This window comes from Spea bombifrons, chromosome 4, assembly GCF_027358695.1.
Source record: "Spea bombifrons isolate aSpeBom1 chromosome 4, aSpeBom1.2.pri, whole genome shotgun sequence".
Classification (NCBI taxonomy): Eukaryota; Metazoa; Chordata; class Amphibia; order Anura; family Pelobatidae; genus Spea; species Spea bombifrons.
Window position 1 is genome coordinate 92,920,845 of NC_071090.1, and position 23,177 is coordinate 92,944,021.

Here is a 23,177-nt window from a genome sequence, read left to right on the forward strand (position 1 = left end):
AGCATTAGACCTTTTCATTCACCCTTCATTATATGTCAAAGAAGTGCAACCTACGTTTGCAAAAACTCGACACAGTTGAATGAGCTGCTAATTCATACCGATAATACATTTCCCTGCGCTAGTTTCGCGTGTTTATACCCATCACAGTAACAAGTAAACGAAAAATACGTTTTGCCATAAACAAATATGGCGCCTGGCATTCGAACGCGACTTTGCCCTTCGCAAACATGGCGTCATGTCCGCCGGTTCTGTTTCCCCAGTCTTCCGCCACCTCCAATTTGGTTCCGCTATTCATCTCGAGTCCCCGGGGCCCCGGACGATGTGACCCGGCAAAGGCCCGGGATGCTGTTACTTGACTACGGCCTCCCTCAGGACATGGAGAGCCAGGCCCTGGTTATCCGGATCCGTATACCTGACGGTGGGGCCGTTGACTGGACCGTTCAGCCGGCTACTCAGTTACTATTTCGTGACATCCTGGTGAGATGGGCCGCACTGGCCGTAGAGCAACTTTTATAAACGTCACCATGACGTCAATGCGTGCCATATATACATATCTATGAATTCCTTTACATCTTACAAGCGTCGTTATGTGGTTCCTGCATCATATATCGGCTCTAATTACATATGTCTTTCTACGTTATCTGTGCCTTGTACTAATGGGAGTCTGAATCTCCATTGTGTAAAATTGTACCTGAAAACTTTTTAACTCATCATGGTTCAGCTGATCTAATAACAGCCTTGTGATTCCATGGCAAACATTCGCTAACGAGAGCAAACAAATGGTTCTAATACTAGTCCTTACGAAAACATTACTTGCCAGGGCAGAGGTAAAGATAAAAAAAGATTTATTAAGGGAACGAGAATCACCAGACGCGTCATTTTATTCTTTCCGTTGGAAACATAATCACATAAACCTTTTATGAAGCTTTTTTCGGTTTCTATGGCAATAACCTGTCAGTATCTGCTTTTTTGTCACATGACTGTCAAACAATTCCTGTAAAAATATAAATGATGTGTTTCTGGGCAGATGAAGTGTTAAATTCAGCAAAGTAAATGGAACAGCACCTTTAAATAATGGTAGAATGTGGAGCCTTCTCCAGACTGTGTGACCGCAAGAGTTTAAAACAGTCAGTCATCCAAAATCCTTATTTCATGTAAATATTATAAAACCATGAGGGTTCCTAGTTATGCCTGGAATTGGTATAAAGATCCTGGTGACTTTGTATTTAACCCAAAGAGATCCTTGATGTGATTTATAACGGCAGTTAAGTTATTCTTTTGTGACTCTTTAGCGTCAAAGTTAATTTTGCAGTACTTCAAGAATCTTAGGAAAGCAGCATGCGCTGTAGAAGTTACAGACTGCTTCCTCAGTACGACCAACATTGTCTGCTTCAATTCAGCTTATCGATAAGTCATTTACCGCTTCTGCAATAAATAAAAGTTTTAATCCCAAGCCAGATGACAGCTACTAAACATGACAAGAAGTTATATTATAATTATTATAATATATTATATAATAATATTAGAATATTCTAGTAAAATATTATTTAAGAATCACTAACTTTCCTTCCTGTAAAATCTGACTGATGCACGTTATGAAATAGGATGGGAAACTATAATAAGGTGTAACTGCTTCTGTTCTTTCACTGACGCAGATTAAGGGTCTTATCAAACCAGTAAACACCAGATCGCTGTTCATCACAGAGTTCACAAGAATACTACTTAGATTCTAGATAGATTCTAAACTAATTCCAGGCTAGTGGAACAAAATCCACCAGATCCTTTCTTCTACCAATGACGTGTTGGGTCAATATTGAGTCCGTACCAGTGATAATATATCTAGTGTTGGTTTCCAGAAAGGTGGTTTGATCTCTCAATCACACCCACTGACACTCTGAAGGACTAAATGCTATTTTACTTCCGGGATCGAGTTACTTCTTCATTTCTTTCTTAGGATGTGATTGGACAGGTCCTCCCCGATGCAACCACAACAGCCTTTGAATGTAAGTTACATTTCCACCGTAGTTCCGCCATGTTTGTTCTTCAGAAGACCCATCTTAAAGTAGATCTGTTGCCATCAAGTTTTTTGTCTCCATAAGTAAAAACTGCAGAAACTACCAATTATTGCTCATTGTTATTGCTTCCAATAGTGTTATAATTTAGAGATATCAGGTAAGGTTTAGATATATAGAGCTCTACATTATTTCATATTGTTGTGAACCCGTCATAATAACTGTTTAGCTGGGCTCATCTTCCTCCCTTACCATATATTGGTTTTATATATCCCCACTGTTTGTATATTATTATATTATTGTTTCGCTCTTATCCCGTATGCTCTGCATGCGCATACCTTTTGTACCCTGTCATTGTTCCTATTTACTTGAAAAGTGGGAGGAATAACCATAAAAGTCAGGCAACTATGGAACCTGGTCTCATGGTGAGAATCTGGGATGCTAACAGGTCCACCTATTTTTTTAAGAATTAATTTTTTGTTTAATGAATGAAACTATGAAAATAAAATGAGTTGCAGTGTATTGATGCACATCACTAAAAGGTACTTAAAAATATTTTCTTCGTATACAATTTCCCTTCAGATAATAAAAATGCCTAATTAATTAATGTCTTTGGTGCCATTTTCTGAGAAAGCAGCAGTGGTCTGTAGCCCATACCAGGGCTGAAGGAGTCTCGGGGCCAGGTAGCCATGCCACACACAATTTTAATCCTGCTTTCTAAATTTCTGAAACCAGCTTGTCTGGCTTATACCATTGACATGAATTTGTCCAACCCTGGCCCAGACGATGCTATGCATGTGTGCATCTCCCGAGTCAACGTGGCTCTCATCACTCGGAAATTGTCCACTTGGCTCTCTGGCTGGAAAGGTTAAAACAACTGTTATTTCTGATTCAACTACCCTGTGCGGCATTCTTTCAATTTCACATGTCGGCCATCTTTTTTCCCTTGTAGATGAAGATGAGGATGGTGACAGAATCACAGTTAGAAGTGATGAGGAGATGAAGGCCATGCTATCCTACGTATGTATTCTCTTCTTGTTTAGTTATTGAATACCCCTAGCAGTCGCCTGGAATAACACCAGGTCATCAGACCTTGCAGTGTGTTTCCAGCACATTAACATACCCTTTGCTGTCGTTTCATTCGCATACACTCACTTTTGTCAATCACACAAACTCTTCACTCAATTAACCACATCAGTTATGACACCAGAAGAACTGTGACCAGCACAGGTCTGCCAGTTTACCCTCTTACCTCGTTTTATTTTTCCGCTAGAGTTCCATTTGTTTTCATGGAATTCCGTTAAGTTATTTCTTATCGCTTGTGTTAGATTCAATACCGTTTTGAAATAGAAGCCCCCATGAAGCGTAACGCAAAATCTTATTATGAAAGAAGGATTGTGTCCGATATCAGCATACGTTACTTCTGAAGAATAACAGTGCCTTACCTGTGCGGAATCAAACTTACTTATGTATTTTCTTCCTGGGGAAAACAAATCCTATTGAAAAAATAAATAAATAAAAAATGTTTGTCTGTGTAGCCATCTTTAAAGCAGCTCCCTGTCAGCTCCTGAAGATATAAATGATCGCCGATGACTTTGAGGGTTGGGGTCTCGCTTGATGTTTTTTAATGCGAGCTACACATTAGGAATAATCTCTCTTAATGACTTGTGCATTAGGTATCGTGCCGGATAAATGAACTATCAATTTCTTAGCTTTTTTTTTATGCAGTACTTAAAGTTACGGCTCATTGGTAATTAACCCCCTCCAGGCTGTCAGCTGCCTGTCGTCCTCATCCTAGTGGGAATGTTCCTCTTCCTTCGATTTATATCTGACTTCATGCTGCAGAAGTAAGAAGCGGATAGCAATATTATGTCTCTGTGCGGAGGAGGCAGATAGTTTTGCCCCAGTATAGGAGTGGGATACTGTTCCATTTAGGCAATTCCTTTTGATTGCTGTGCTCCAGTCCTGCGTTTGGATGCCGAACTCCCCTTAGGGATAGGGAGAATTCAAGTTGTGTGTCCAAGGTTCATAACTTAGGTACCTTCTTTGCAGTGTGCTGTATGCTTAGGCATCTAAATTGCAGTGTGCTGTATGCAGTCAACTGCAGGCCCATGCGCCATCAGTGCTGCACACTGTAGGCCTATGCAATGTCACTGCTGTGCACTGTAGGCCCATTTTCCACCACTGCTGTGTGCTGTAGGCCAAGGTACATTATCTGCAGTCTAGCCACCATCACTGCAGTGTGCTGTAGGCCAAGGTACATTATCTGCAGTCTAGCCACCATCACTGCAGTGTGCTGTAGTCATAGGCGCAGACACTACACTAGGCTTAGACTCTGCACTGGACCTAGGCACCTTCACTACACTGGACCATAGACCTAGGCACTGCCACTGCACTGGGCCATAGACCTAGGCACTGTCACTGCACTGGACCATAGACCTAGGCACTGCCACTGCAATGGACCATAGACCTAGGCACTGCCACTGCACTGGACCATAGACCTAGGCACTGCCACTGCACTGGACCATAGACCTAGGCACTGCCACTGCACTGGACCATAGACCTAGGCACTGCCACTGCACTGGACTATAGACCTAGGCACTGCCACTGCACTGGACTATAGACCTAGGCACCTTCACTGCTCCTTCTCCATTGTGCTCAAGATAGGTGATCCCCAATTTTATGGAGCTGTTGCTTCTTTGATTATGGGGAGGAATTTTTTCTTTGCTTCTTGCTTCTTTTCCATTGCAAAGCTGTTTTCTGATACATATTGCTTTCTCTTTGCAGTACTGCAGTATGGTGTTAGAGCAACAAGGCAGCAGTCCCTTCATTGAGCCGCTGCAGATATACCCACGAGGTGAGTGTTCTGTGCAGTAAACAGTGCGGGTTACAGGTTTCCCAAGACTTTATAGCAAATAAACAAAATTCAGTAGGTGCTGCTTCGGTATTTAACACTACAGAAACAAAGCTACTGGAATTCCGTTTCTCTGACCAAGTTATAAACTTGCAATCACCTTAGCAACCCAATAAATGTTTGTGATGCCTACTTCACTTTTAGCAGTTTGTGGAAAACTTTATGCATAAACTCCATTATTAAACCCCCAATTATATTGCATACAAGGGTTAGTTGCATTGGGTGCCTCTGTTCCCATACACGTAAAGGATGTGTGTGTATGTTGGCTAGGCACGCTTTAGCTAAACGCTGTGTGTGTTAGCGTAACCCCTTAAGCACCTAAAATAAATTTCACTTAAATTAGTTGTTATTCATTATGGTTGGAAATAAAACTCCTCATCTAGAGGGGCTTTTTTAACAGACAATTCGTGATTTTGGCTTTGATTGGGTTAGAGGAAGGACATAAGATAAAAAAAAGAAAGTTTGAGGCCAGAGGTGATCACTTTCTGTTGTAAAGACCAAAAGGAATTGTGGACAGAATGCTACCTGATCGAACCAATGGAGAGGTGGGGGACACATGAGTCAGATTCCCAGCACAGCTGGTAAAGGCTAATACACAAGAGTCTCTCCTGCACATTATACGAGGGCAAGCATCACAAAGCATCGGAGGCTTTCTAGCAATTAGGAACACAGCACCTTACACACGCGGGTCGTACAGCTCACCCGGTGCGGTTATTCACAAGGTGCATTTGCATGTACAGCAGCCTCATGCCTGACAAACGTTTACGCAGACATTCTGCAGCAACAAAAGCGGGAAGCCCTGCACCTGTTCCCTACCGCCCGTCCGCCCGCCTGCCCGCGCACGCCGAGACATTACTTCACATCTTGCTGCGTTGCACAAAGGCTTATTGATGTGTGCAGTAATTATAGAGTGCGTGACGATTGTTAATAGCTGGGGCACAGCGCACTCTCCGCTGACACAGCAGGGGTTAAATATGCATTCCACCGAGACCGAGCAGGGGGCAAAAATGTAATTCTTTACTTCAAGACAATCAATCAAAATTGACAGTGACTTTAACAACAATTTGCGGCGGGACGTGAAAAGGGAGCAGCCGAGACCTGTGAGCGCGCTTCTATTCATAACAGTGGTCCTGCGTGCTGACAGACGGGGCTGCGGGAGGAAGCTGCAGCTGCACAAAGCTTCCACTCAGGATCAGCTTTCATCCATTGATAATGGTTCCCACCACTTTACTCCCATCTCCACAGGACATGATGTGATGTCCATGTCCGCCATGTTTATTAATCCCATTGGGTTATAACTGTCAGGTTTGAGCAGTCGCTGCCACAGCATAGCTGAGAAATATTGTGGCCACCCAGGGTCACGCTAAGACCACACAACTTAACCATGGGGGACATCATGACCTCCTGCTAGGAAACCCATTGACAATACCTGTACTGCTGTGCTATAAAGTGGCTGCATATATTAACCTTTTGACTTCCACAGGTGTAGACTCATCCTTGTGGCACTCAGAAGGTTAATTTATGCCCCGTGCATTGAACAAAAGTTTTCTTTGATTTTCTCTCTTTGTTTTCTTCCATATCTTATCAGTCTCTCTGGAAGAGGAATACCCGGGCGGATTTAGTTGGCCTCGATCACGTTATCTCCCTGTGATTGTAGAATATCCCCAGCACATATATCACGGCCGCCACACTTAGGTGTCAGTTCTCGCTGCGATGCGCGAGGCTACCGTCTGCGGCCTGAAAGGAGATCAGAGCGCCCTTTTCCGCAAGAGATATTGGGGACGTTTAATAACAAGCTGTGTGCCGACAAGCGGCACGTGGAGAACATCAGGGATATTAATATGGATAGTCTGTCCTGCCTATTGCTAGGAATTCCCAGTATTGCAGCACCTGCTCCAGAATGTGGAATTAAGGGCAGCACACAATCATTTTTAGCTTACCGTGTGCGAGCGTGTGTATGTGTGCGTGTGTGATTTTTATTATGTCTTTTAAGCAGAAATTAGAATTTAGATGAGACGGTGTCAAGAGGGTCTGCTATTTCGCAGAAAGGATCCTGTCTTCTGGGACCTCTCTCTCTCCGCTCAGAGAGCCTCTCTTCAATCATTCCTCGCTGCTAATTTTGGTGTCACTCTCATTTCTTTTTAAACGATTCATTTCAGAAGCAGGGGGGGGGGGATGTGTGATTTTAAATGGGCCCGATGTGATCTACAATTTAGTCTATTACTGTTGCAGCCTGCAAGCCTCCCGGGAAGCGGAACATACATGGCCTCAAGGTAGGAATTTCAATAATTGTTTCAGTAAAGTTGGATGGATTTGAAATGCTGTGTTCCACTTATTGAAATGTCAAAAAAAAAACCCTGCACTTGAAACACCGATGACAAGCAGTACTTGCATTTGTGCGCGGCAATGGAGGATGCAGATACGGGGGGCGCGAGACAAACACGCACGGATCTATAGCTACATGTGGATCTTATTGCCAGCCCTTATTGTGTTAACTCTTTGGTTAACATATTCATTGTTTTAACCCTTGTCGGAGGGACGGCTCAGCTTGCTCCCCTAGAACACAAAGATTTAAAGGGGCGCATTAGTCCCCCATAGGTCACAGATTGACTTTTTCGCTGTTTCTTTCTTGAAAATGTTGTTGCAAAGCCATTCGTACTTTGCACGTTTTTTCCCGTTATTGTTCAATCTGCGAAAAAAATTACCACTAATGTAGGGGAACAGGTGTATTTTCTTTATGGAGTGTTTTCCAATGGTGCCTTCCTGCATATATAGAATCCAGATAACCTTTATTAACCTATTTCTATCAGAATCCATTAAATGTATGTAATATTAAGGGGGCGCTTACATAGGACATAAAGCGTCTGTGCCAGGGATATCAGTATTAACAGGGGTTTGGCTGGTTAGATCAATGGCTTAATGTATAGAACAGCCTTTAACGTTGTCCTTTCTCTGTCCAGGTAAACACCAGGGCTGGGCCTTCCGGTAACAGCAGTCCCTCTGTGGCAGACAACCTGGCCAGCAATAGGTGAGTGTGTGAGAGGCAGGACACATGCCGCTGTCCGGGGCAGATAAGTCTGGAAATACATCCGCTAGTGTCTGTGTCCCAAACTCTACTTTGTTATGAGAGGCTGATGCCTGTTAGCTTCACCTGCATGGGGGCCGGAGTTGGCCCTGCATAATTTATAGTTGAATCAATTGGATTTGAGTCACCTCACCGATTTAAACAATGCAATATGCAGGGCCTGCTCAATCCTTCTTGCAGGAGAAACCTGCCAGTGCTGGCCTTTCGTAACACATAATGATGGTAGTGACTTGAACCTGCAGACCTTTGCCTTATTAAATAATTGGTTTACTGACGTCAAAGCTTAAACAGGTAATGGCTTCTTAGGTGGTCCGCATACATCCCAGCTCCAGGTGTACCAGTACATTTAAAAGGCTTGTAGTCTAAAATCGCACAGACATACATGAGGTTGGCCAGCTAGGATACAATTGCTGATTTTTGTTATATTCTGATTTGTATCCAAGCGTGTGCCTTAACAAGCTTAATTTATCATTTTAGTCTCAAGAAGTCATCTGCGGAGCTCAAGAAGATCCTTGCCAATGGACAGGTGAGCGGTGTTCTTCTCATACATGTCCGTGTCCATCACGGTTTTTCGTTTTGTGTTACACGCGTTGTTGACTTCTACAGACTAGTAGAGTTGTCCATCTGTTTGTCTTTTTTTAGAGAAAACAGCATAAAATGTTTTACCATTCTTGCAGGCTTACATCACTGTTTTGTTACTTTGTGTTTTCTCCTTTTCTTACAGTATGTTAGCTGTTTGCGTTTGGCTAGAGTTATGCGGCTGTGGAGGACTTGGAGGAAATATGATACTCATTTTTAGTAGTTGTAATTAATCTTAAGTATTGGGTAGTGGTGGAGAAGAGTGGTTTCTATTATAAGCATAGCTATATAAGGCCTGGTCTTATATATTTTCTAAATAAATCAATGTGTAGAATTTGGTTTACAGTTGTTCATTTAGCGCAAGTTTAGCTTTCCGCACTTCAGTCTTGCCCTGGTGGTTCCTTAGCCGAACTGTTCTGGTGTTGGAGTAACAAGTGCTGGAGCAGCTCTGGCACGGTGGAGAGGGAAGCGTGGGAGCAGCGCATATGACAACCAACAGGCTCTTCTCTGAGCTCTGGGGAGGCAGCTGCCCCATGCTATCAAGTCTGCCTATTAGGATCAATTGGCCAAGACATCTGTGTCAGTGCAAATAAAAGGGCCTTATTGATTTCCTAACTGCTGCTCACTTCCCCTCCTTGTTCAGGAGCTTGAAATCTTAATTATCTCAGCGTCTTGCCGGCATGACCCCTCTAAGACTCATCCGCGTTTCATGAATCAAGTCGTCATAGTTGAGCGTGTCAAGAAGACAATTAAGCGCCCCCCACTCTCCACCTCTCTTGCCCCCTTCCGCTCCTCACAGGCATCTATCATGCTGTTTCCATACACTTTATGTGTATCTATTTACTCATACGGGATACTAACATCTCCTAGTGGGGGAAAAAAAGCTACTAAGTATGACATTGAGAAGAGAGACGTGTCCCCATTACACAGTGTACAGTCCTGCCATAAATGTATCTTAATATACACATCAGATATATGTAGGCATCAGCCATCCTCATATACCAACCAGAACTAGAAAAGTCCTAGGAGCCAGCAATGGACTTGATGGTCTCAGATATGTCGAGTGCTAGCAAGTAAAAGGTTAATATTGTTCCTTATTAATCATTAATAGAAAACGAGAAGCCATTTCTCACGATAATCAGCTATTGACAGGCAAGGAATAGCACTGGAGTGCTGCATTGATGCCGGTTATGTGGTATAAATATTTATTTCTTTTCTGTCACTTTCTGTGAAAACTGGTATTGATTCCTCATTGATAGTGTCAGCACTTGATTGGAAGCAAAGCCGCCGTGGCTGTGAGTCTCGTCTCTGCCGATTCATACCAAAGTTGCCAGGCCTGGGGACTCAGATGCTCTGCAGCAATAATGCTGGAAAAATGACAAATGAATCCATCTATTGTATGTTATTTTAGTGTTTAGTGTCACTCACTTCTTAGTATGCTTTGTTACATAGCATAAGGCTCAGTTTTAACTTCAGTCCTTGAGATCCGTCAGCACCGTCACTGTCAGGTACTTCGAGAATTGTGCAAAAGCTAGCATATTAGTCCTAGAGGGTCATGATTTAGTATACATTTTTAATGCAACTTCATATTACTCAGTTACATGATTAAAAGAAGTCACTGGGAATAGGTATTATAAAAGACAGGCATAAAGTAGAGCCCAGGAGAAACTTCACACAAGAAGCCAGGGCGGATTGGAGCACAGGAGAAATTATTACCTAATGTATTTCAAAGAGTGTGGGCTCTGTTAAGAGTACCATCAGAGAAAGGCTGGGTAGCAGAACCACATCAAAAAAGCTAAGCCGTTTAGGACACAACAACAGATGGATGAATTGAATAGGACACGGAAAAGTCCAAAGAAATAGACGTCCATAGGGACATCTTCAGGGGGTATTAACACAAGCCTGTCCTTTCCACAAACAACGTAATGCAGAGGGTGATGGAGGAGGCACCCAAGTCATTGTTCACCCATTACAACAAGAACACTTGGACCTATTGGTAGATGGTGGCGGAGGTGTCTTTATGGGCACCAGGTGATGGACTAGAGGCAAATGTTTGTTGCAGAATGCATGTGTTTCTCAGTAAAGACATGCAAACTATTCTGATTCTGTGGCGGTTGTTGGAATGTTGCTTATTGTGTTTTTTGGGGGATAGTGTCCTAATATTGATACCAAACTTTCTTGAATGTTCTTACTGTGTTTGAGTATACTAAAATCATACTGTCTATTAAAACATGTTTCCCACCTGGAATAATTTCTAATAATTTCATCATGGTTTTCCAGGTAGCTTTATGTATTTGCCATGTAATAGCTTGTAGTGTACACATAGGTGTGCACTATTTTGTTTGCTTGTCTTATTTCACCCATAGTTTTTAAATGAGTTTTCTCTTCTTTATGGGATTTGTATGTGCACTTGTAAGAATTACCAGCCTGTAAGCTTGTCTGTTTGAGAGCTAGCAATTCTAGTGTCCGAATCGGATGATATGGATGAGATAAGGCAGACAGAGAGGGTCCATAGCTGGTTAATGGCACCTTAAAAAAATGTCACAATATTTATTTTCAGAATGGATCTCGGGATGTTCATGGGCATGTATCCATCACACTTACTATCCAGTGGGGCTTGGCAGAAAATGTGTTAAACAGCCCCATCTGATTTAGTAACCACCCGTTGGGGCTCCTGAAGGTCCCCCACCCCTCCCTTGGATTGACCCTCTGCACCTCTGCTATATCATCCCGGACTGACACCTTTTATCAAACTTTAATGAAATGACCCAGGCAAACAAATTGTCATTAAACTTTCCATCACTCTGTCCCTTGGTATCACCTTTTATAAATTGGACGGCAAATGTTGTATTGATCTTGCTGCTGTTGCAGCTGAACTTGAAATGACCTGGGCCCTGGGTTGTTTATGGCCCCACATTGCTTTTTCCTGACACTTTACATCCAGAGCTTGACACAGTGTCCCTTTGTCACTCACTGTCTCTCATTGTCTCTGTCATTTACTCATTATATTCCACTCTCTCAGCCCCCAGTCTGTCTCTTTTTTTATGGACCACTTTCCCTTGGCCACCCATCCCCCTATCTCATTGTCTATTCCATCCCCACAAATCTCACCCACTATCTCTTCTTCACCCCATGTCAGTGGTCATTCCCATTCCCCTCTCCTCCACACTTTCCTTGTCCTCATTAAAGGGACGTTTTAATCTTCCGAACATCTACATTCTGAAGAATGTAAGCTGTTTTATGCAAGTACTGTAATGGGTATTCTTTAAAATGTTCTAAAAAATATGGAGAGGCTGCAGCTCCGTGGTAAGATGATTTGCAACACTTATTGGGTGTTTAGACCAGCCAAACATTTTCCTTTGAAATCAGTGGGTGCAATTTCTCCGCTTGGGTATGTGGTTCTTGTTGGGCGTCCTTGCAATGTTTCCATACCCAGTCTTAATGGGATCGTTTTCCATTCCTGCGAACAGGTATATGGACAGAGCTCTGTCCACAGCTTCACCAAGCCAGAGCTGAATCCACATAGAAAATGACTGACGGTTGGGAAAAGGGGCAAATGCATATGCTGGATGCTGCAGGATCCACCCATACATTTGCAAGGGGGCACCACATATGCTTAAAAGGAGCTCTCATATGCATTAAAGTGCACATTATGGCTGGATTGACCCTTGCTCTTCATTTTGCAATAATATATGAATAACTTAATTCTCATGCATTCAGAGTGTCCATCTAGGTGTACCAAAAGGCTTAGTTGGGGGACCTCTTCTGTTCTCACTTTACACTACCTCACTAAGCAAACTTTCATTACCATTACCAATCTCTCTGCCTTGCCTCTGTCTCTGTCTCTAACTGAATGTCTGCATGATTCCGAAAACTCAATCTCTCCAAAACCGAACTTCTTATCTTCCCTCCCTCCAATGCCAACATTCCCTCAACAGTTTCCTTCAATGTCAATGGTGCAATCATCTCCCCGTCTACTCACGCTCGCTGCCTTGGTGTCATCCTTGACTCCGACCTTTCATTACCCCCCACATACAGTCTGTCTCAAAAAACTGCCATCTCCATCTTAAACACATTGCCTGGGTATGTCCCTTCCTAACACAAGATGCCAGTTAGACGCTTGTTCATACCCTTGGTATCTCCTGTCTTGACTATTGTAGTCTTAGCTGGTCTCCCTCATACCTGTCTTACCCTCTTTACAATCCATCAAGCTTCCTCGCTTTACTAACGTCTCTCCCCTCTGTCAGTCTCTTCACTGGCTGCCTGTGCGCTTCAGGATTCATTTAAAAATCCTGACTCTTACTTTCACAGCGGTTCCCCTCCCTACATCTCCTCACTCATCTCTAAATACACTCCTCATCCGATGATCTCAGTGTGAAATACGGCCTTACACTTTCTAGATTGTTTGAGCAGGGCCCTCCTTACATCTTGTTTCTGTAAGTCAGATGTGTAAAGTCATGCATTACTTGCCTGTTTACACATTGTACAGATCTGTGGAATATGATGGCGCTATATAAACCAATAAATAATAATACTGTCTCTTGTTATAATTTTTTATAATTCTTTTTCCACACTTCATCTTTCTTGCTTGTTTTATTGGCACCTGTCACTCCATGTTTTTTCATTTCTTCATGCAGATTAATGAGCTTGACATCCAGTATCGAGATATTTTGGGTCATGGAAATGGAGGAACTGTATACAAGTGAGTATATGAACATGTCGTGTTGGTGTGCCAGGGCCTTGCCCAATTATACAGATGTTTTTTTGGTTAGGTTCTTCAGATTTCCTCCACAGAGCTTGTGAGCCTAATGCGGAACTTGTTTTGTAGTGGAAACAGTACCATATTTTCTCAAAAAGCAATGGGAACGTAAATCTAAATCTCTGATGTATGAAGTATTTGGCATACATGGAAACTTTTAAGCTTCAGCGACCCCCGGGTCCTCCCTTCTTGGGGAAGGTGGTCCCGATGACGTTGCAGGTAAAGTGGTGGTTGGAGAGGAAGTTGGCCGGGTGTTGGCCGTGTCCCAAAGCTGCTCCCGCGACTCAAAGAGTTTCCTGCTGAAAACCTGGAGAGTTCCCAGGTATGGAAACTGGAAGAAAAGTACAGTCAGAAGGAGAGCTGTGTTCTGGTTGTTTGCATGATGCAGTCAAGATATTGACAGAAGAGCCCATATTCATTGACATAATCTCACACCTCTATTTAGATGCTTAGTGACAGGGAAGGGACTAAGGGGATTATTTATCATCACATCAAGATGGCTCCATGTACACCAAGTCACCTATTTTGCTGTGTGTAGGGGGCAGTTCGGCAGTGGTTAGTTAAACGTGAGTCATTGTGTGTTGTCATGCACTGCGTCTCACACATTCTGTAGCACACTGTAGCTTTAATCCAGATTCAGCAGGTTCTGGGCAGAAATATGGCAGCCATGTATTGATTTGTTTTTTCTTCCATTGGCGCAAGTGGATGAAAACTTGTTTGTGTAGCAATATCTGTCTGTCCAGAACCCAAAAACAATACTGCCCACGCTTTGTAATCACCCTCCTGTTTCTCGGGAATAATAACGTCGCTATAAAGAGGGAAAGAAATCAAGCCACAGGAGCCCCGTCTCCAGTAAAACACCAGGGGGCTCTGACCTCCCACTCCATCCAATTGTTACAGGTTAACCCCTTTTCCTTCTAAATGTTGCAGTATGTATCTATTTACCAGTGTCAGGGCAGCTAATTGCAATGCATGGCTACCAGTAACATACCCCGAGGGACCCTGGACCCAAGTCTGTTTCCATAGAAACATACAGCTTGATGACCCTTCTGAGTCTGCATTTTTCCGTCCTGTGTAAAGACCAGCATCCCTGTACGATACTTGGCTTTCTTTATATGTTTGATGGCATTAATGATTTTTCCAAATCATTTAGAATCGAATTGGTTTAATGTCCGTTGCCGTCTCTACTGTAAAATCAGTTTGTGACTCTAACGCTTTCTAAAGTAATCTTCAGTCACCTGTCTCCTGAGACCGCGCGTAACACTACTGCATTAGAACCAGGGCCGTGATGGATCTCTAAACTGTTTAAAGGGATTTAGGCTCTTGGGTCAGCGGAAAATCCTGCAAACGGAATCCTGTCTCTCCATATCATCTTTATTTTATTTATACCCCTCTATATAATGCTCCCCGTTATCTCTACTTATTGTTTCATGTCATCTCTCCCTATACTTCCTAACTTTAGGAATATAACTATAACTCTTATTAATCTGTGTAACCCCTACCTATGTATTCTGCCCCCTAGAATTTCTCTAAGGGTTCCGTGAAGGTGTACCCTATAACGCCTCACTTAACTGTTAGAAATCTAGTCCTCGGGCAGCAATATTGTTGTGCCGCCTATTTTAATGAGAGAGCAGGTATGTTTCTCCTGTTTAATAGACCATTATCATGTTTACTTTTGCAATCTTTGCATGCTTAATTCCCATTGCAAGGGAGTGAAGGCTTGAGTTCAGGTGACGTACTGAGCTGCCCTCCTTCACAGCGTACCTGGAGATAGGTTGCTGGTGTGCCTTAGGCGTAGATTTATACCATGGTACATTGCTGGCCATAGCATTACACCTCCCTACGAACTCCTATTACTGAATATAAACTCATAATATACATCTTCTGTTCCAGATAATGTGTTCTCCACCCCTCCAGATATACCCAGGCTGTTTCTGATCTGTTTTCTGTGTCCCTGTATTTGCTAGCAGAACAGCTCTGGATTTGGGGGTAGGATCCTGCTTTGATCTGGCCCACTGGCTTGTACAGTTTATGATATTTTCCTGTATTTTGTAATGTGAAGAAAAACACACAATGTAGGCAGCAAAGCAATAAACTATAGCTAATTGATTTAGCACACACAAAAAAACCCAGCGCCGAAGAGGAAAGGCTGTTGTATATTAGAAATCGCGGAGCAGAAAACCTCCAGAGGAAGAGCTCGTTTAAAGTCATAAAAACTTTTCCCATCACCTTTAACAAGTCTATATGTCTTTATTCCTGGCAGTAAATGAGGAGTCTGCACGTTTATTTGAATTTAACTTTCTTGCAAAACCAATTAAGCCTCAAACAACTGTCAGTGTGCGCCATCCATCCTGCTCTTTCTCCAGAAACAGACAGCTCCGTTTCTCTGCCGCCGTTTCACGCCCTAATTAAGTGTTCGCGTGGCTGGGAAGTCATGCACTTCCCGGACTAGATAGAGCTCGCTGCTGCTTCTCCGCGTCCCTCTATCCCACCCTTCCCTATATTACTTACCTTACTATACCTATTTTATTATTGCCTCTCCCCCACAGCCCGGTTCAGTTGACTTGTGGATGCTTTTCCCTCAGTATTAATGTTAGCACATGGTTTTTCTCTATTATTGCTCTAGAGCAAAATTAAGGAAGTCATGGTTTGATGGCCACAGCCTTAGGCAACAGCTCACATTATGCTCAGCCAATCCTCAGGCTGATCTAGCTGTTTTTAGGTGCTATATGATCTTACCTATGTTCACAATTTTAGGACTCTTGATGAGTGGCTGGGCATTATGCGCTTGTCGGAAAATATGACAGGTTGTGAATTTTTTCTTCAGCTTTACATATTATCAATGCATCATATAAGTGAGATTGTGTCATTCTCATACGTTTTTATTCTTCATTCTTTCGCTTTCTTTTCTCTCCTTTCTTTCAAACTCCGCGTGTTGTTTCCTGCCGTCGTGAGCAGTCTCTCGGTCGCTCTGTCCTGCCTTGTGCCCCCATCAGCACCTGCGGTGAACGTTTTATAAGACAAACGGCCTGGTCTAGGGCAGATAGATGGAGGGGCAACCTTAGGAAGGCATCTTGATGAAACGGTTCAATTAAAAGCACAAGCATTTACATGGTGTAATTTCCCTAAATTGCCAGCCAGTCCCTGCAGACGCCGGTGTTTGCGAGGAGGGGGAATTGATCAGTACATTGATTCTGGCTGAAGATGATAAATTTCTGCTGGTTAGTTAAAGTCATTCTGCGCTGGGCCTTGAGCTGCGATGCTGAACAGCTTCTTTATCGGATGTTTAAAACAGAACTTATTTCCCAAGACTACAAGGTCTGTTCTTAGTCCAAGCTATTCCCAAGCCATCTCTTACTCAGATGTTTTTTTGCTTAGCTTCTCTATGCAGATCAATAGGTGATTGAAACTGATTAAAACTTAGGCAACCAGTTACCGTCCCCGGTTTAATTAGAAACTGGCTGATTCTTAAATGAAAATGCTTTGCGAGGTATTTTTTTTTCTTTCCGTACTTAAGCATCACGGAAAATAAAAACGTCCGTTTGCAGGAATTGCACTTTGAAAGTTTTATGGACAACCTACTACTGAGTTTTCTCATACAGAACTTTGTGCACGTTGCCGGAAACCTGGGTTTGACGCTCCTAAATAACCATCAAGGAAGAACCACAGAGTGATGGGAGTTGTAGACTAAAAACAGCTGCAATTGTGCATAGAATGAGAAGGTTAGCCCTTCCTGATGGGAATTGATGCTCACTTTGTATAAACCCTGAACATTTATCTCTTTTGCAAATGTATTAAAGTTCACATGTTTTCCTATTAAAGAACCTCTTAACAGCAGTGCTGGGTTCAGTATCTTCAACCTATACCAGCCTCATTTGACCGGCAGCCATGTTTTAGATATGGCAGATCCTCTAGGGTCAGTGGATAGGAGAGGGTCTCCTGTCCAGGACATGTCATTTATGATATTATTAATATGTTATATTTTAAATTAACATTTTTTACTTGTTTGCCTCTGAGTTGTTACCAAAAACAAACATTCTATTAAACAATACTAAATTATGATCAAATAAAAAGTGCAAGATACCCAAGTCAATCATAATTTATGATTTATATAGAAAATAGGCTTAATAACTGTAGCAAGGGTATAAGGGGAGCTAAAATCCATTAATCCATCTGTGTATCTAAGCATGCAACGATGGATTTAAGCATGCTGGAAAATAGCTTTAGTGTGCCCCTGCTGGAACATACATGAATTACTACAAAATTACATTGAAAGGGTATACCTGAGTTCAAGTAAGGGCAGCCCTGTTTGAACAGTTCTAGGCAGTACTGTATCTCCTTAATATTAAGTTATGGATATTGCACAGGTATCGGTTAAAAATAATCCATTCATTTCATATGTTTATCACCACTGTCAGTGTAGAAGAAAGAAATAAACCATACTTTATAGTTAGAAGAAAGGTTTAGGGGTCATTATTAGATTAGTGCAACAAAATGTTATCAACTGCAAAGTAAATACTGCTGCTAATTATAACCATGTGTACAGTCAGTTTTGTGCAATAAAATTGGAAATGTGAAAATTTTATTCTGAGACTTTCCTGACCTGATAACTCTTCTGTCCATGATCTGATCTGATCGCAGAATGGGACTGCTTTAGACATCCGTTGTTTTTCCAAAAGCCAGCAGCCTGTCCTGTACAATATGGCATTTGAAATAGCATGAAAACTCACGATTGCTTCAATTTAAAAAGCAGCTAGTTATTTTTTCTTACCTGTCTCTATATCAATAATGGGCTAGCAAAATATACTTCGGATTAGCTGGAACGAGCAGTCATTTAATATTAAGCCATGTATGCTAACGGGCTGATCTTTCAGAAACCTTATTATGCGTTGGTAGGACATTTGTAGTTCGCTAACCACAGAGTTGCTGTATTCCTCTTGCTAGCATAATATAAAAAAACTGCAATTGACCTCTTAACATTAGTTGTGTTGTCCCTTCATGCCAAAATGATTCTGCTCCCCAGAAAGATGGTCTGGAACTGCCAACATTAGGGTTCACGTTGTCCTAAAAGACTAAAAGTCTGCAAACGGTGGAGGCAGAGCAGTAATTACTGCTGCTACAGACCTGTTTGAAGGGCTGGCTGTTAAGTAAGGCAGAGGCGCAGAGAAGGTGTGTGTTACTGTGTAACCCGAGCATCCATTCAAGTTCCATTAATCACTTTGCAGGTAGTGTGTTTGGGGTAAGTTGAGGCAATTGTTATCCCATGCTAAAGCCGGCACATTCCTTTTTCTTCCCTGTGACACATGTATCCCCTTCACTGCTACCCAAATCCTCCTCATAATTAAATGTTAAATTGGTACTGTCAGTGATCTGTAAACCAAACCTAGCATGTACCCTGCATGAGAAATTTAACCGGGGCCTCCACGGGTGAACTGGCGCACACCATAATTAAATCATCTTGCCTTCCCTTTCAATTGGCTGGGAAACAGGAGAACTATCCACTGGACGCAAGAATCCGGTTTCATGGGGAGCTAATTAAGTTGGCAAACTGTTTGGCACTGCAAGTGTTAATGAATTAAATCTGACGATACTTATTTATTGTCTTTAAAGTCCGCTCCCTACATCCATAGTAAAGCTGCAGTACCTGGCGAAGATAATGCAGAGGGAATAGGTATAAGACGGTCAAAGCATCCCTGGAGGCATCAACACCTTTTATATACAAATATGTACAAGAAACATGCATTATATATGTCATATACCTAACCATCATATGACTGTTGTTATCATAGTCACGTTATTGTTATAATGTGGATGTTATAGATATATATAAACCACTGTGCAAATGTTTTAGGCAGGTCTGAAAAAAAACAGACATGTTAGACAGCCTCAGTTCTAGCTCTATCTTTTTCGTTTAATCCCATCATGACTCGATGTTTAGACCGTACCATCACTTCCAGGACTCCTTGTTTACACTGATGATAGTTCTTAATTAATTTGGCTGTATGTTTGGGGTCATTGTCAAGGTGCAGAATAAATTTGGATGCCTCCTGTATGGTGTTGCATGATGGTTAGGTATCTGTACGTCTTCGCATCAAGGAGGCTATTAATTCTGACCAAATCCCCCAACTCCATTTGCAGAAATGCAGCCCCAAACTTTCAAGGAACATCCACCAATCTTCACTGTTCGCTGCAAACACTCATTCTTGTACCGCTCTCCAGCCAAATATTTTTTATTTGAACTCATCAGTCCAGAGCACCTGCTGACATTTTTTCTGCACCCCAGTTCCTGTGTTTTTTGTAAATAGTTGAGTCTCTTGAGCTTGTTTACACGTCGGAGATATGGCTTTTTGGCCGCAAGTCTTCCATGAAGACCACTTCTGACCAGGCTTTTCTGGAGAGTAGATGGGTGTACCAGGGTCACACTGTTTTCTGCCAATGCTGAGCTGATGGCACTGATGGAAATTCTGAGTGCAAAGGGAAGTAAGCATGATGCCTATGGTCCACAACATTGCCCATTTGTGCTTATTCAAACAACTTGGGCAGAACATCTGGAAACTCTTGTCTGCCTTGAAATTTCTGACTGGGAGATACCTTGCTAATGCGGTATAACTACCTTGGGTCTTGTTGCTGTGCTCGGTGTTGCCATGGTGTATAACATAGTTACATAGTTACATAGTTATAACGTTTGGCGTTGAACTTTCTTCAGCAACCTTATCTATTTAGTTGGTTTGGTAGTTCCTCACTCAGTTCATTCCTCCTACACTGTTTTCTCTGTTTCAATTAACGATTGTGTTTCAACCAACGTATTAAATTGATGATCACAAGGACCTGGTATAATTGTTTTATTACAAAATCTAACTATATAACAGCTCAAAGTTTAAAGCGCTGTCACTCCGTGAGAATGAGAATTCAAACAGTTTATAGCTAAGAATAATTCTTTTATTCCAATCTTCAATTAAAATTCAAAAAGGTAACTCAAAAAAATAATACAGATTTTTTTCACTCCTCTCTACAACTTTTGCACTCTGTATATATGTTTATGTATGTGTGTGTGTATATATATATATATATATATATATATATATATATATATATATATTACCAGGATCTATCCATCATATATAACGGCAATGTTTTAATATTTTAACTACAAAGCATATTTCCCTTTTTAGCCAGATATTGTATTGCTTACACTGAAGCAAAACATGTATCTTCTATAGAATAATAAAACAATGACTTAAACTAATACTGTTTATTGTTATTTATCACTTCTATATTCAATATTTTTTTTATTAGATTGAAAGAGAAAACTGATTTTCCAGTCCACTATGTTCTAGACTAAATGTAGCCGTAATAGGCCCACCTAGGTAGAAATAGAAATAGTACTCGCAAACCTTTGCAAGTGAAAGACCTCAAAGTTGTGTTGACATAAGATGACCTTATACGCAGGGTGACTTAATACAGAGAGCCTGTATGAAACCGAATCTGTCTGGAGCTCTCAGCGGTCATCAGAACCTACATAATTAATGAAGTGTGAAAGTGAAGATAGATGAATAGATATCTAAGTGTATCATTAGATGTTTGTGTGTGTGCAAGGATATCATATTGAAAATACTGGTGAATACGGAAAGAATTGCTAATGTTAATCCTGTGGGATAATATATCTCCATATTCGTACGTGATTCAGTAAGATGTGTTTTATAGCCAGCATTCATAATGTGTATTATTATAAGGTTCTTGTTTGTGATACACATATGTCGACACGTTGTATACATATCGCAGTCGCATATTTCCAGCAGTAAGTGGATGCATCTTTATGACTCTCTTAACTTGTTCACAATCAGTAAGAGAGTCTTAACTTTGTATCTGCAGGTAAAGTTTCAGATCTCACATCTTCTTATCAGTAAGTGATACAAAATGATAGGCATCTTCTTTAGTTACCATCTGATATGTTAAGCTTTTACTTTCAAAGCAGTCGACTTTTCTTGGAAGAACCATGCTCTGCTTGTCGACAGAGACAGTGCAGTTTAAGCGGAACTGTCCCATGAACTAGGTTATTATCTCGAATTAATCAACATGCTGTCGCTAGCTTTGACCATTCACAGTGTAGAGATGAGCTGATCTTATTTGGAGGATCAAGTTTAAGTTTCTTTACAACTGTTTAGACTCTTTAGTAGACTACACCTTTTATGGGCCAAATTCACTTCTTTAAACCCCATCTGTAGGAAAGCCATCATATGACTCTAGATACTTTGTTGTGTTGGTATGATCTCCTACTATATATTTCATCTTCTTTTGAGCCTATACAACTATATCCCTGTTCACATGTATAATATGATACTAGAATGCTTAGTTATCATTTGCTATACTCAACACTCTGAAGGAACCACTTTGTATGCCACCTAATCCCAATATTCCTTTTTAGTGTTCATCTCCCAGGATTGTGTATTTCTGGAGGACTGCGAGATAAAAGGGCCACTATATTTATTACCAGTAATGTCTTGTAAGGGGTAAAATGCCACCTGGTTACAGGAAAATGCATATTGTCTAATGAAAAGGAGAATACTTTTTATCTTATTTTAAAACTTTAATTTTTTTTTGTTACCAGGGCATACCATGTTCCAAGCGGGAAGATCCTGGCAGTAAAGGTAGGACATTCTGGTGTGCTGCTGTCCACAAATAGTCTACCGACCACATTTCTTTATTTTTTATTTTTTTTAAGGAATCTGATTGTAAAAGTTTGAATTCTTAGACTCGATTTACAGTAAGAATACATTAATATTAAAAACGGGCAGTCAGCTGAGACATTCGAGGGTCAAAGATCAAATTCTGGCTCACATAACTGACTTACCCTCTGGATACGCAGGTCCTTGAGAACATCCATCCTGACGGGCGTAAATACTTAATGATGGAAGGGAAGGAAGCGCTTACACTTCTACCTTCTAGCTCAGAAGGTTACCTTTCCAATTGTGTTCTCTGCTAAAAAGTACGGATTGACATGATCTTATGTCTCTTTTACATAGATGTCAGTGAGTCTTTGAGGAGTTCATATACCATGAATTGTATACGGTTTACGACTGGGTAGTCAGATGATATACCATGAAAAGTCAGTCAGCCGAACCGACGCTCTTTGAGCCACGCTGGGACTTAAACATGTAGATTTACCAATACCTACTGATGAAATAGCATTTAATATCGCTTTTTTATAGTTTTTGGGGAATGGGACACCCACCCCTGCACTAGCACGTTTAACTGATTGTAGGCTGTATTGGTGTGATACATATTATACAGATACGGGGTGCTATGTATCCAATATCTCGCCACTTCCTCTGGTAGGGTCCCCCCAAGACCCAAGCTGGTATAATGCTATTCCTCCTCTGACAATCGAACAGTTCTTAGAAAACATTAGATTTGCAGATGTGCGTATTTATGGAGGGTATAGAAGCATCTCATTGTGTTCCAGACCCTTCAAGCAGATAAGGTACATGAGCGAGGCAGCTAACCCTCTTCGCGGAGCAGTGTAATCCTATCATATGCCCTGCAGTGGTTTACTTACTGTAGCAGACAATTATGTCGCTGGTGATTAAGTGAATTAAAACTGAACATCAGCTTAATTTGACCTGTGATGTTTGCTTGCTCTCACTGGCACAGAGTATATGCTCAGAGTCGGCTCTGACAGCCTGTGATAAATTGCTTTATGTATAAGTGTGCGTTTTACAGCCTCCCCCTAGTTTAAGCAGAGCACTGCAAGTTAATTCTAATCAGACGCACTGGAGATATAGCATTTATTGCGATGTCCAATCCACACTGAGTTTTAAAGCAGGGAAC

The 23,177-nt window shown here is 41.6% G+C and overlaps 1 protein-coding gene across 1 annotated transcript in view; it reads left to right on the plus strand.

The window, feature by feature from the left end:
* The first annotated feature begins 270 nt into the window (after positions 1-270).
* Positions 271-23,177, plus strand: part of MAP2K5 (mitogen-activated protein kinase kinase 5) — a 48,723-nt gene continuing 25,816 nt past the window's right edge. The window contains exons 1-9 of the mRNA XM_053465483.1: positions 271-477; positions 1,955-2,003; positions 2,965-3,032; positions 4,800-4,869; positions 7,159-7,199; positions 7,887-7,954; positions 8,489-8,537; positions 13,228-13,292; positions 21,958-21,997. Coding sequence (XP_053321458.1) covers positions 343-477; positions 1,955-2,003; positions 2,965-3,032; positions 4,800-4,869; positions 7,159-7,199; positions 7,887-7,954; positions 8,489-8,537; positions 13,228-13,292; positions 21,958-21,997 — 585 coding nt within the window. The 5' untranslated portion in view covers positions 271-342. The remainder of the gene's footprint in view (positions 478-1,954; positions 2,004-2,964; positions 3,033-4,799; positions 4,870-7,158; positions 7,200-7,886; positions 7,955-8,488; positions 8,538-13,227; positions 13,293-21,957; positions 21,998-23,177) is intronic.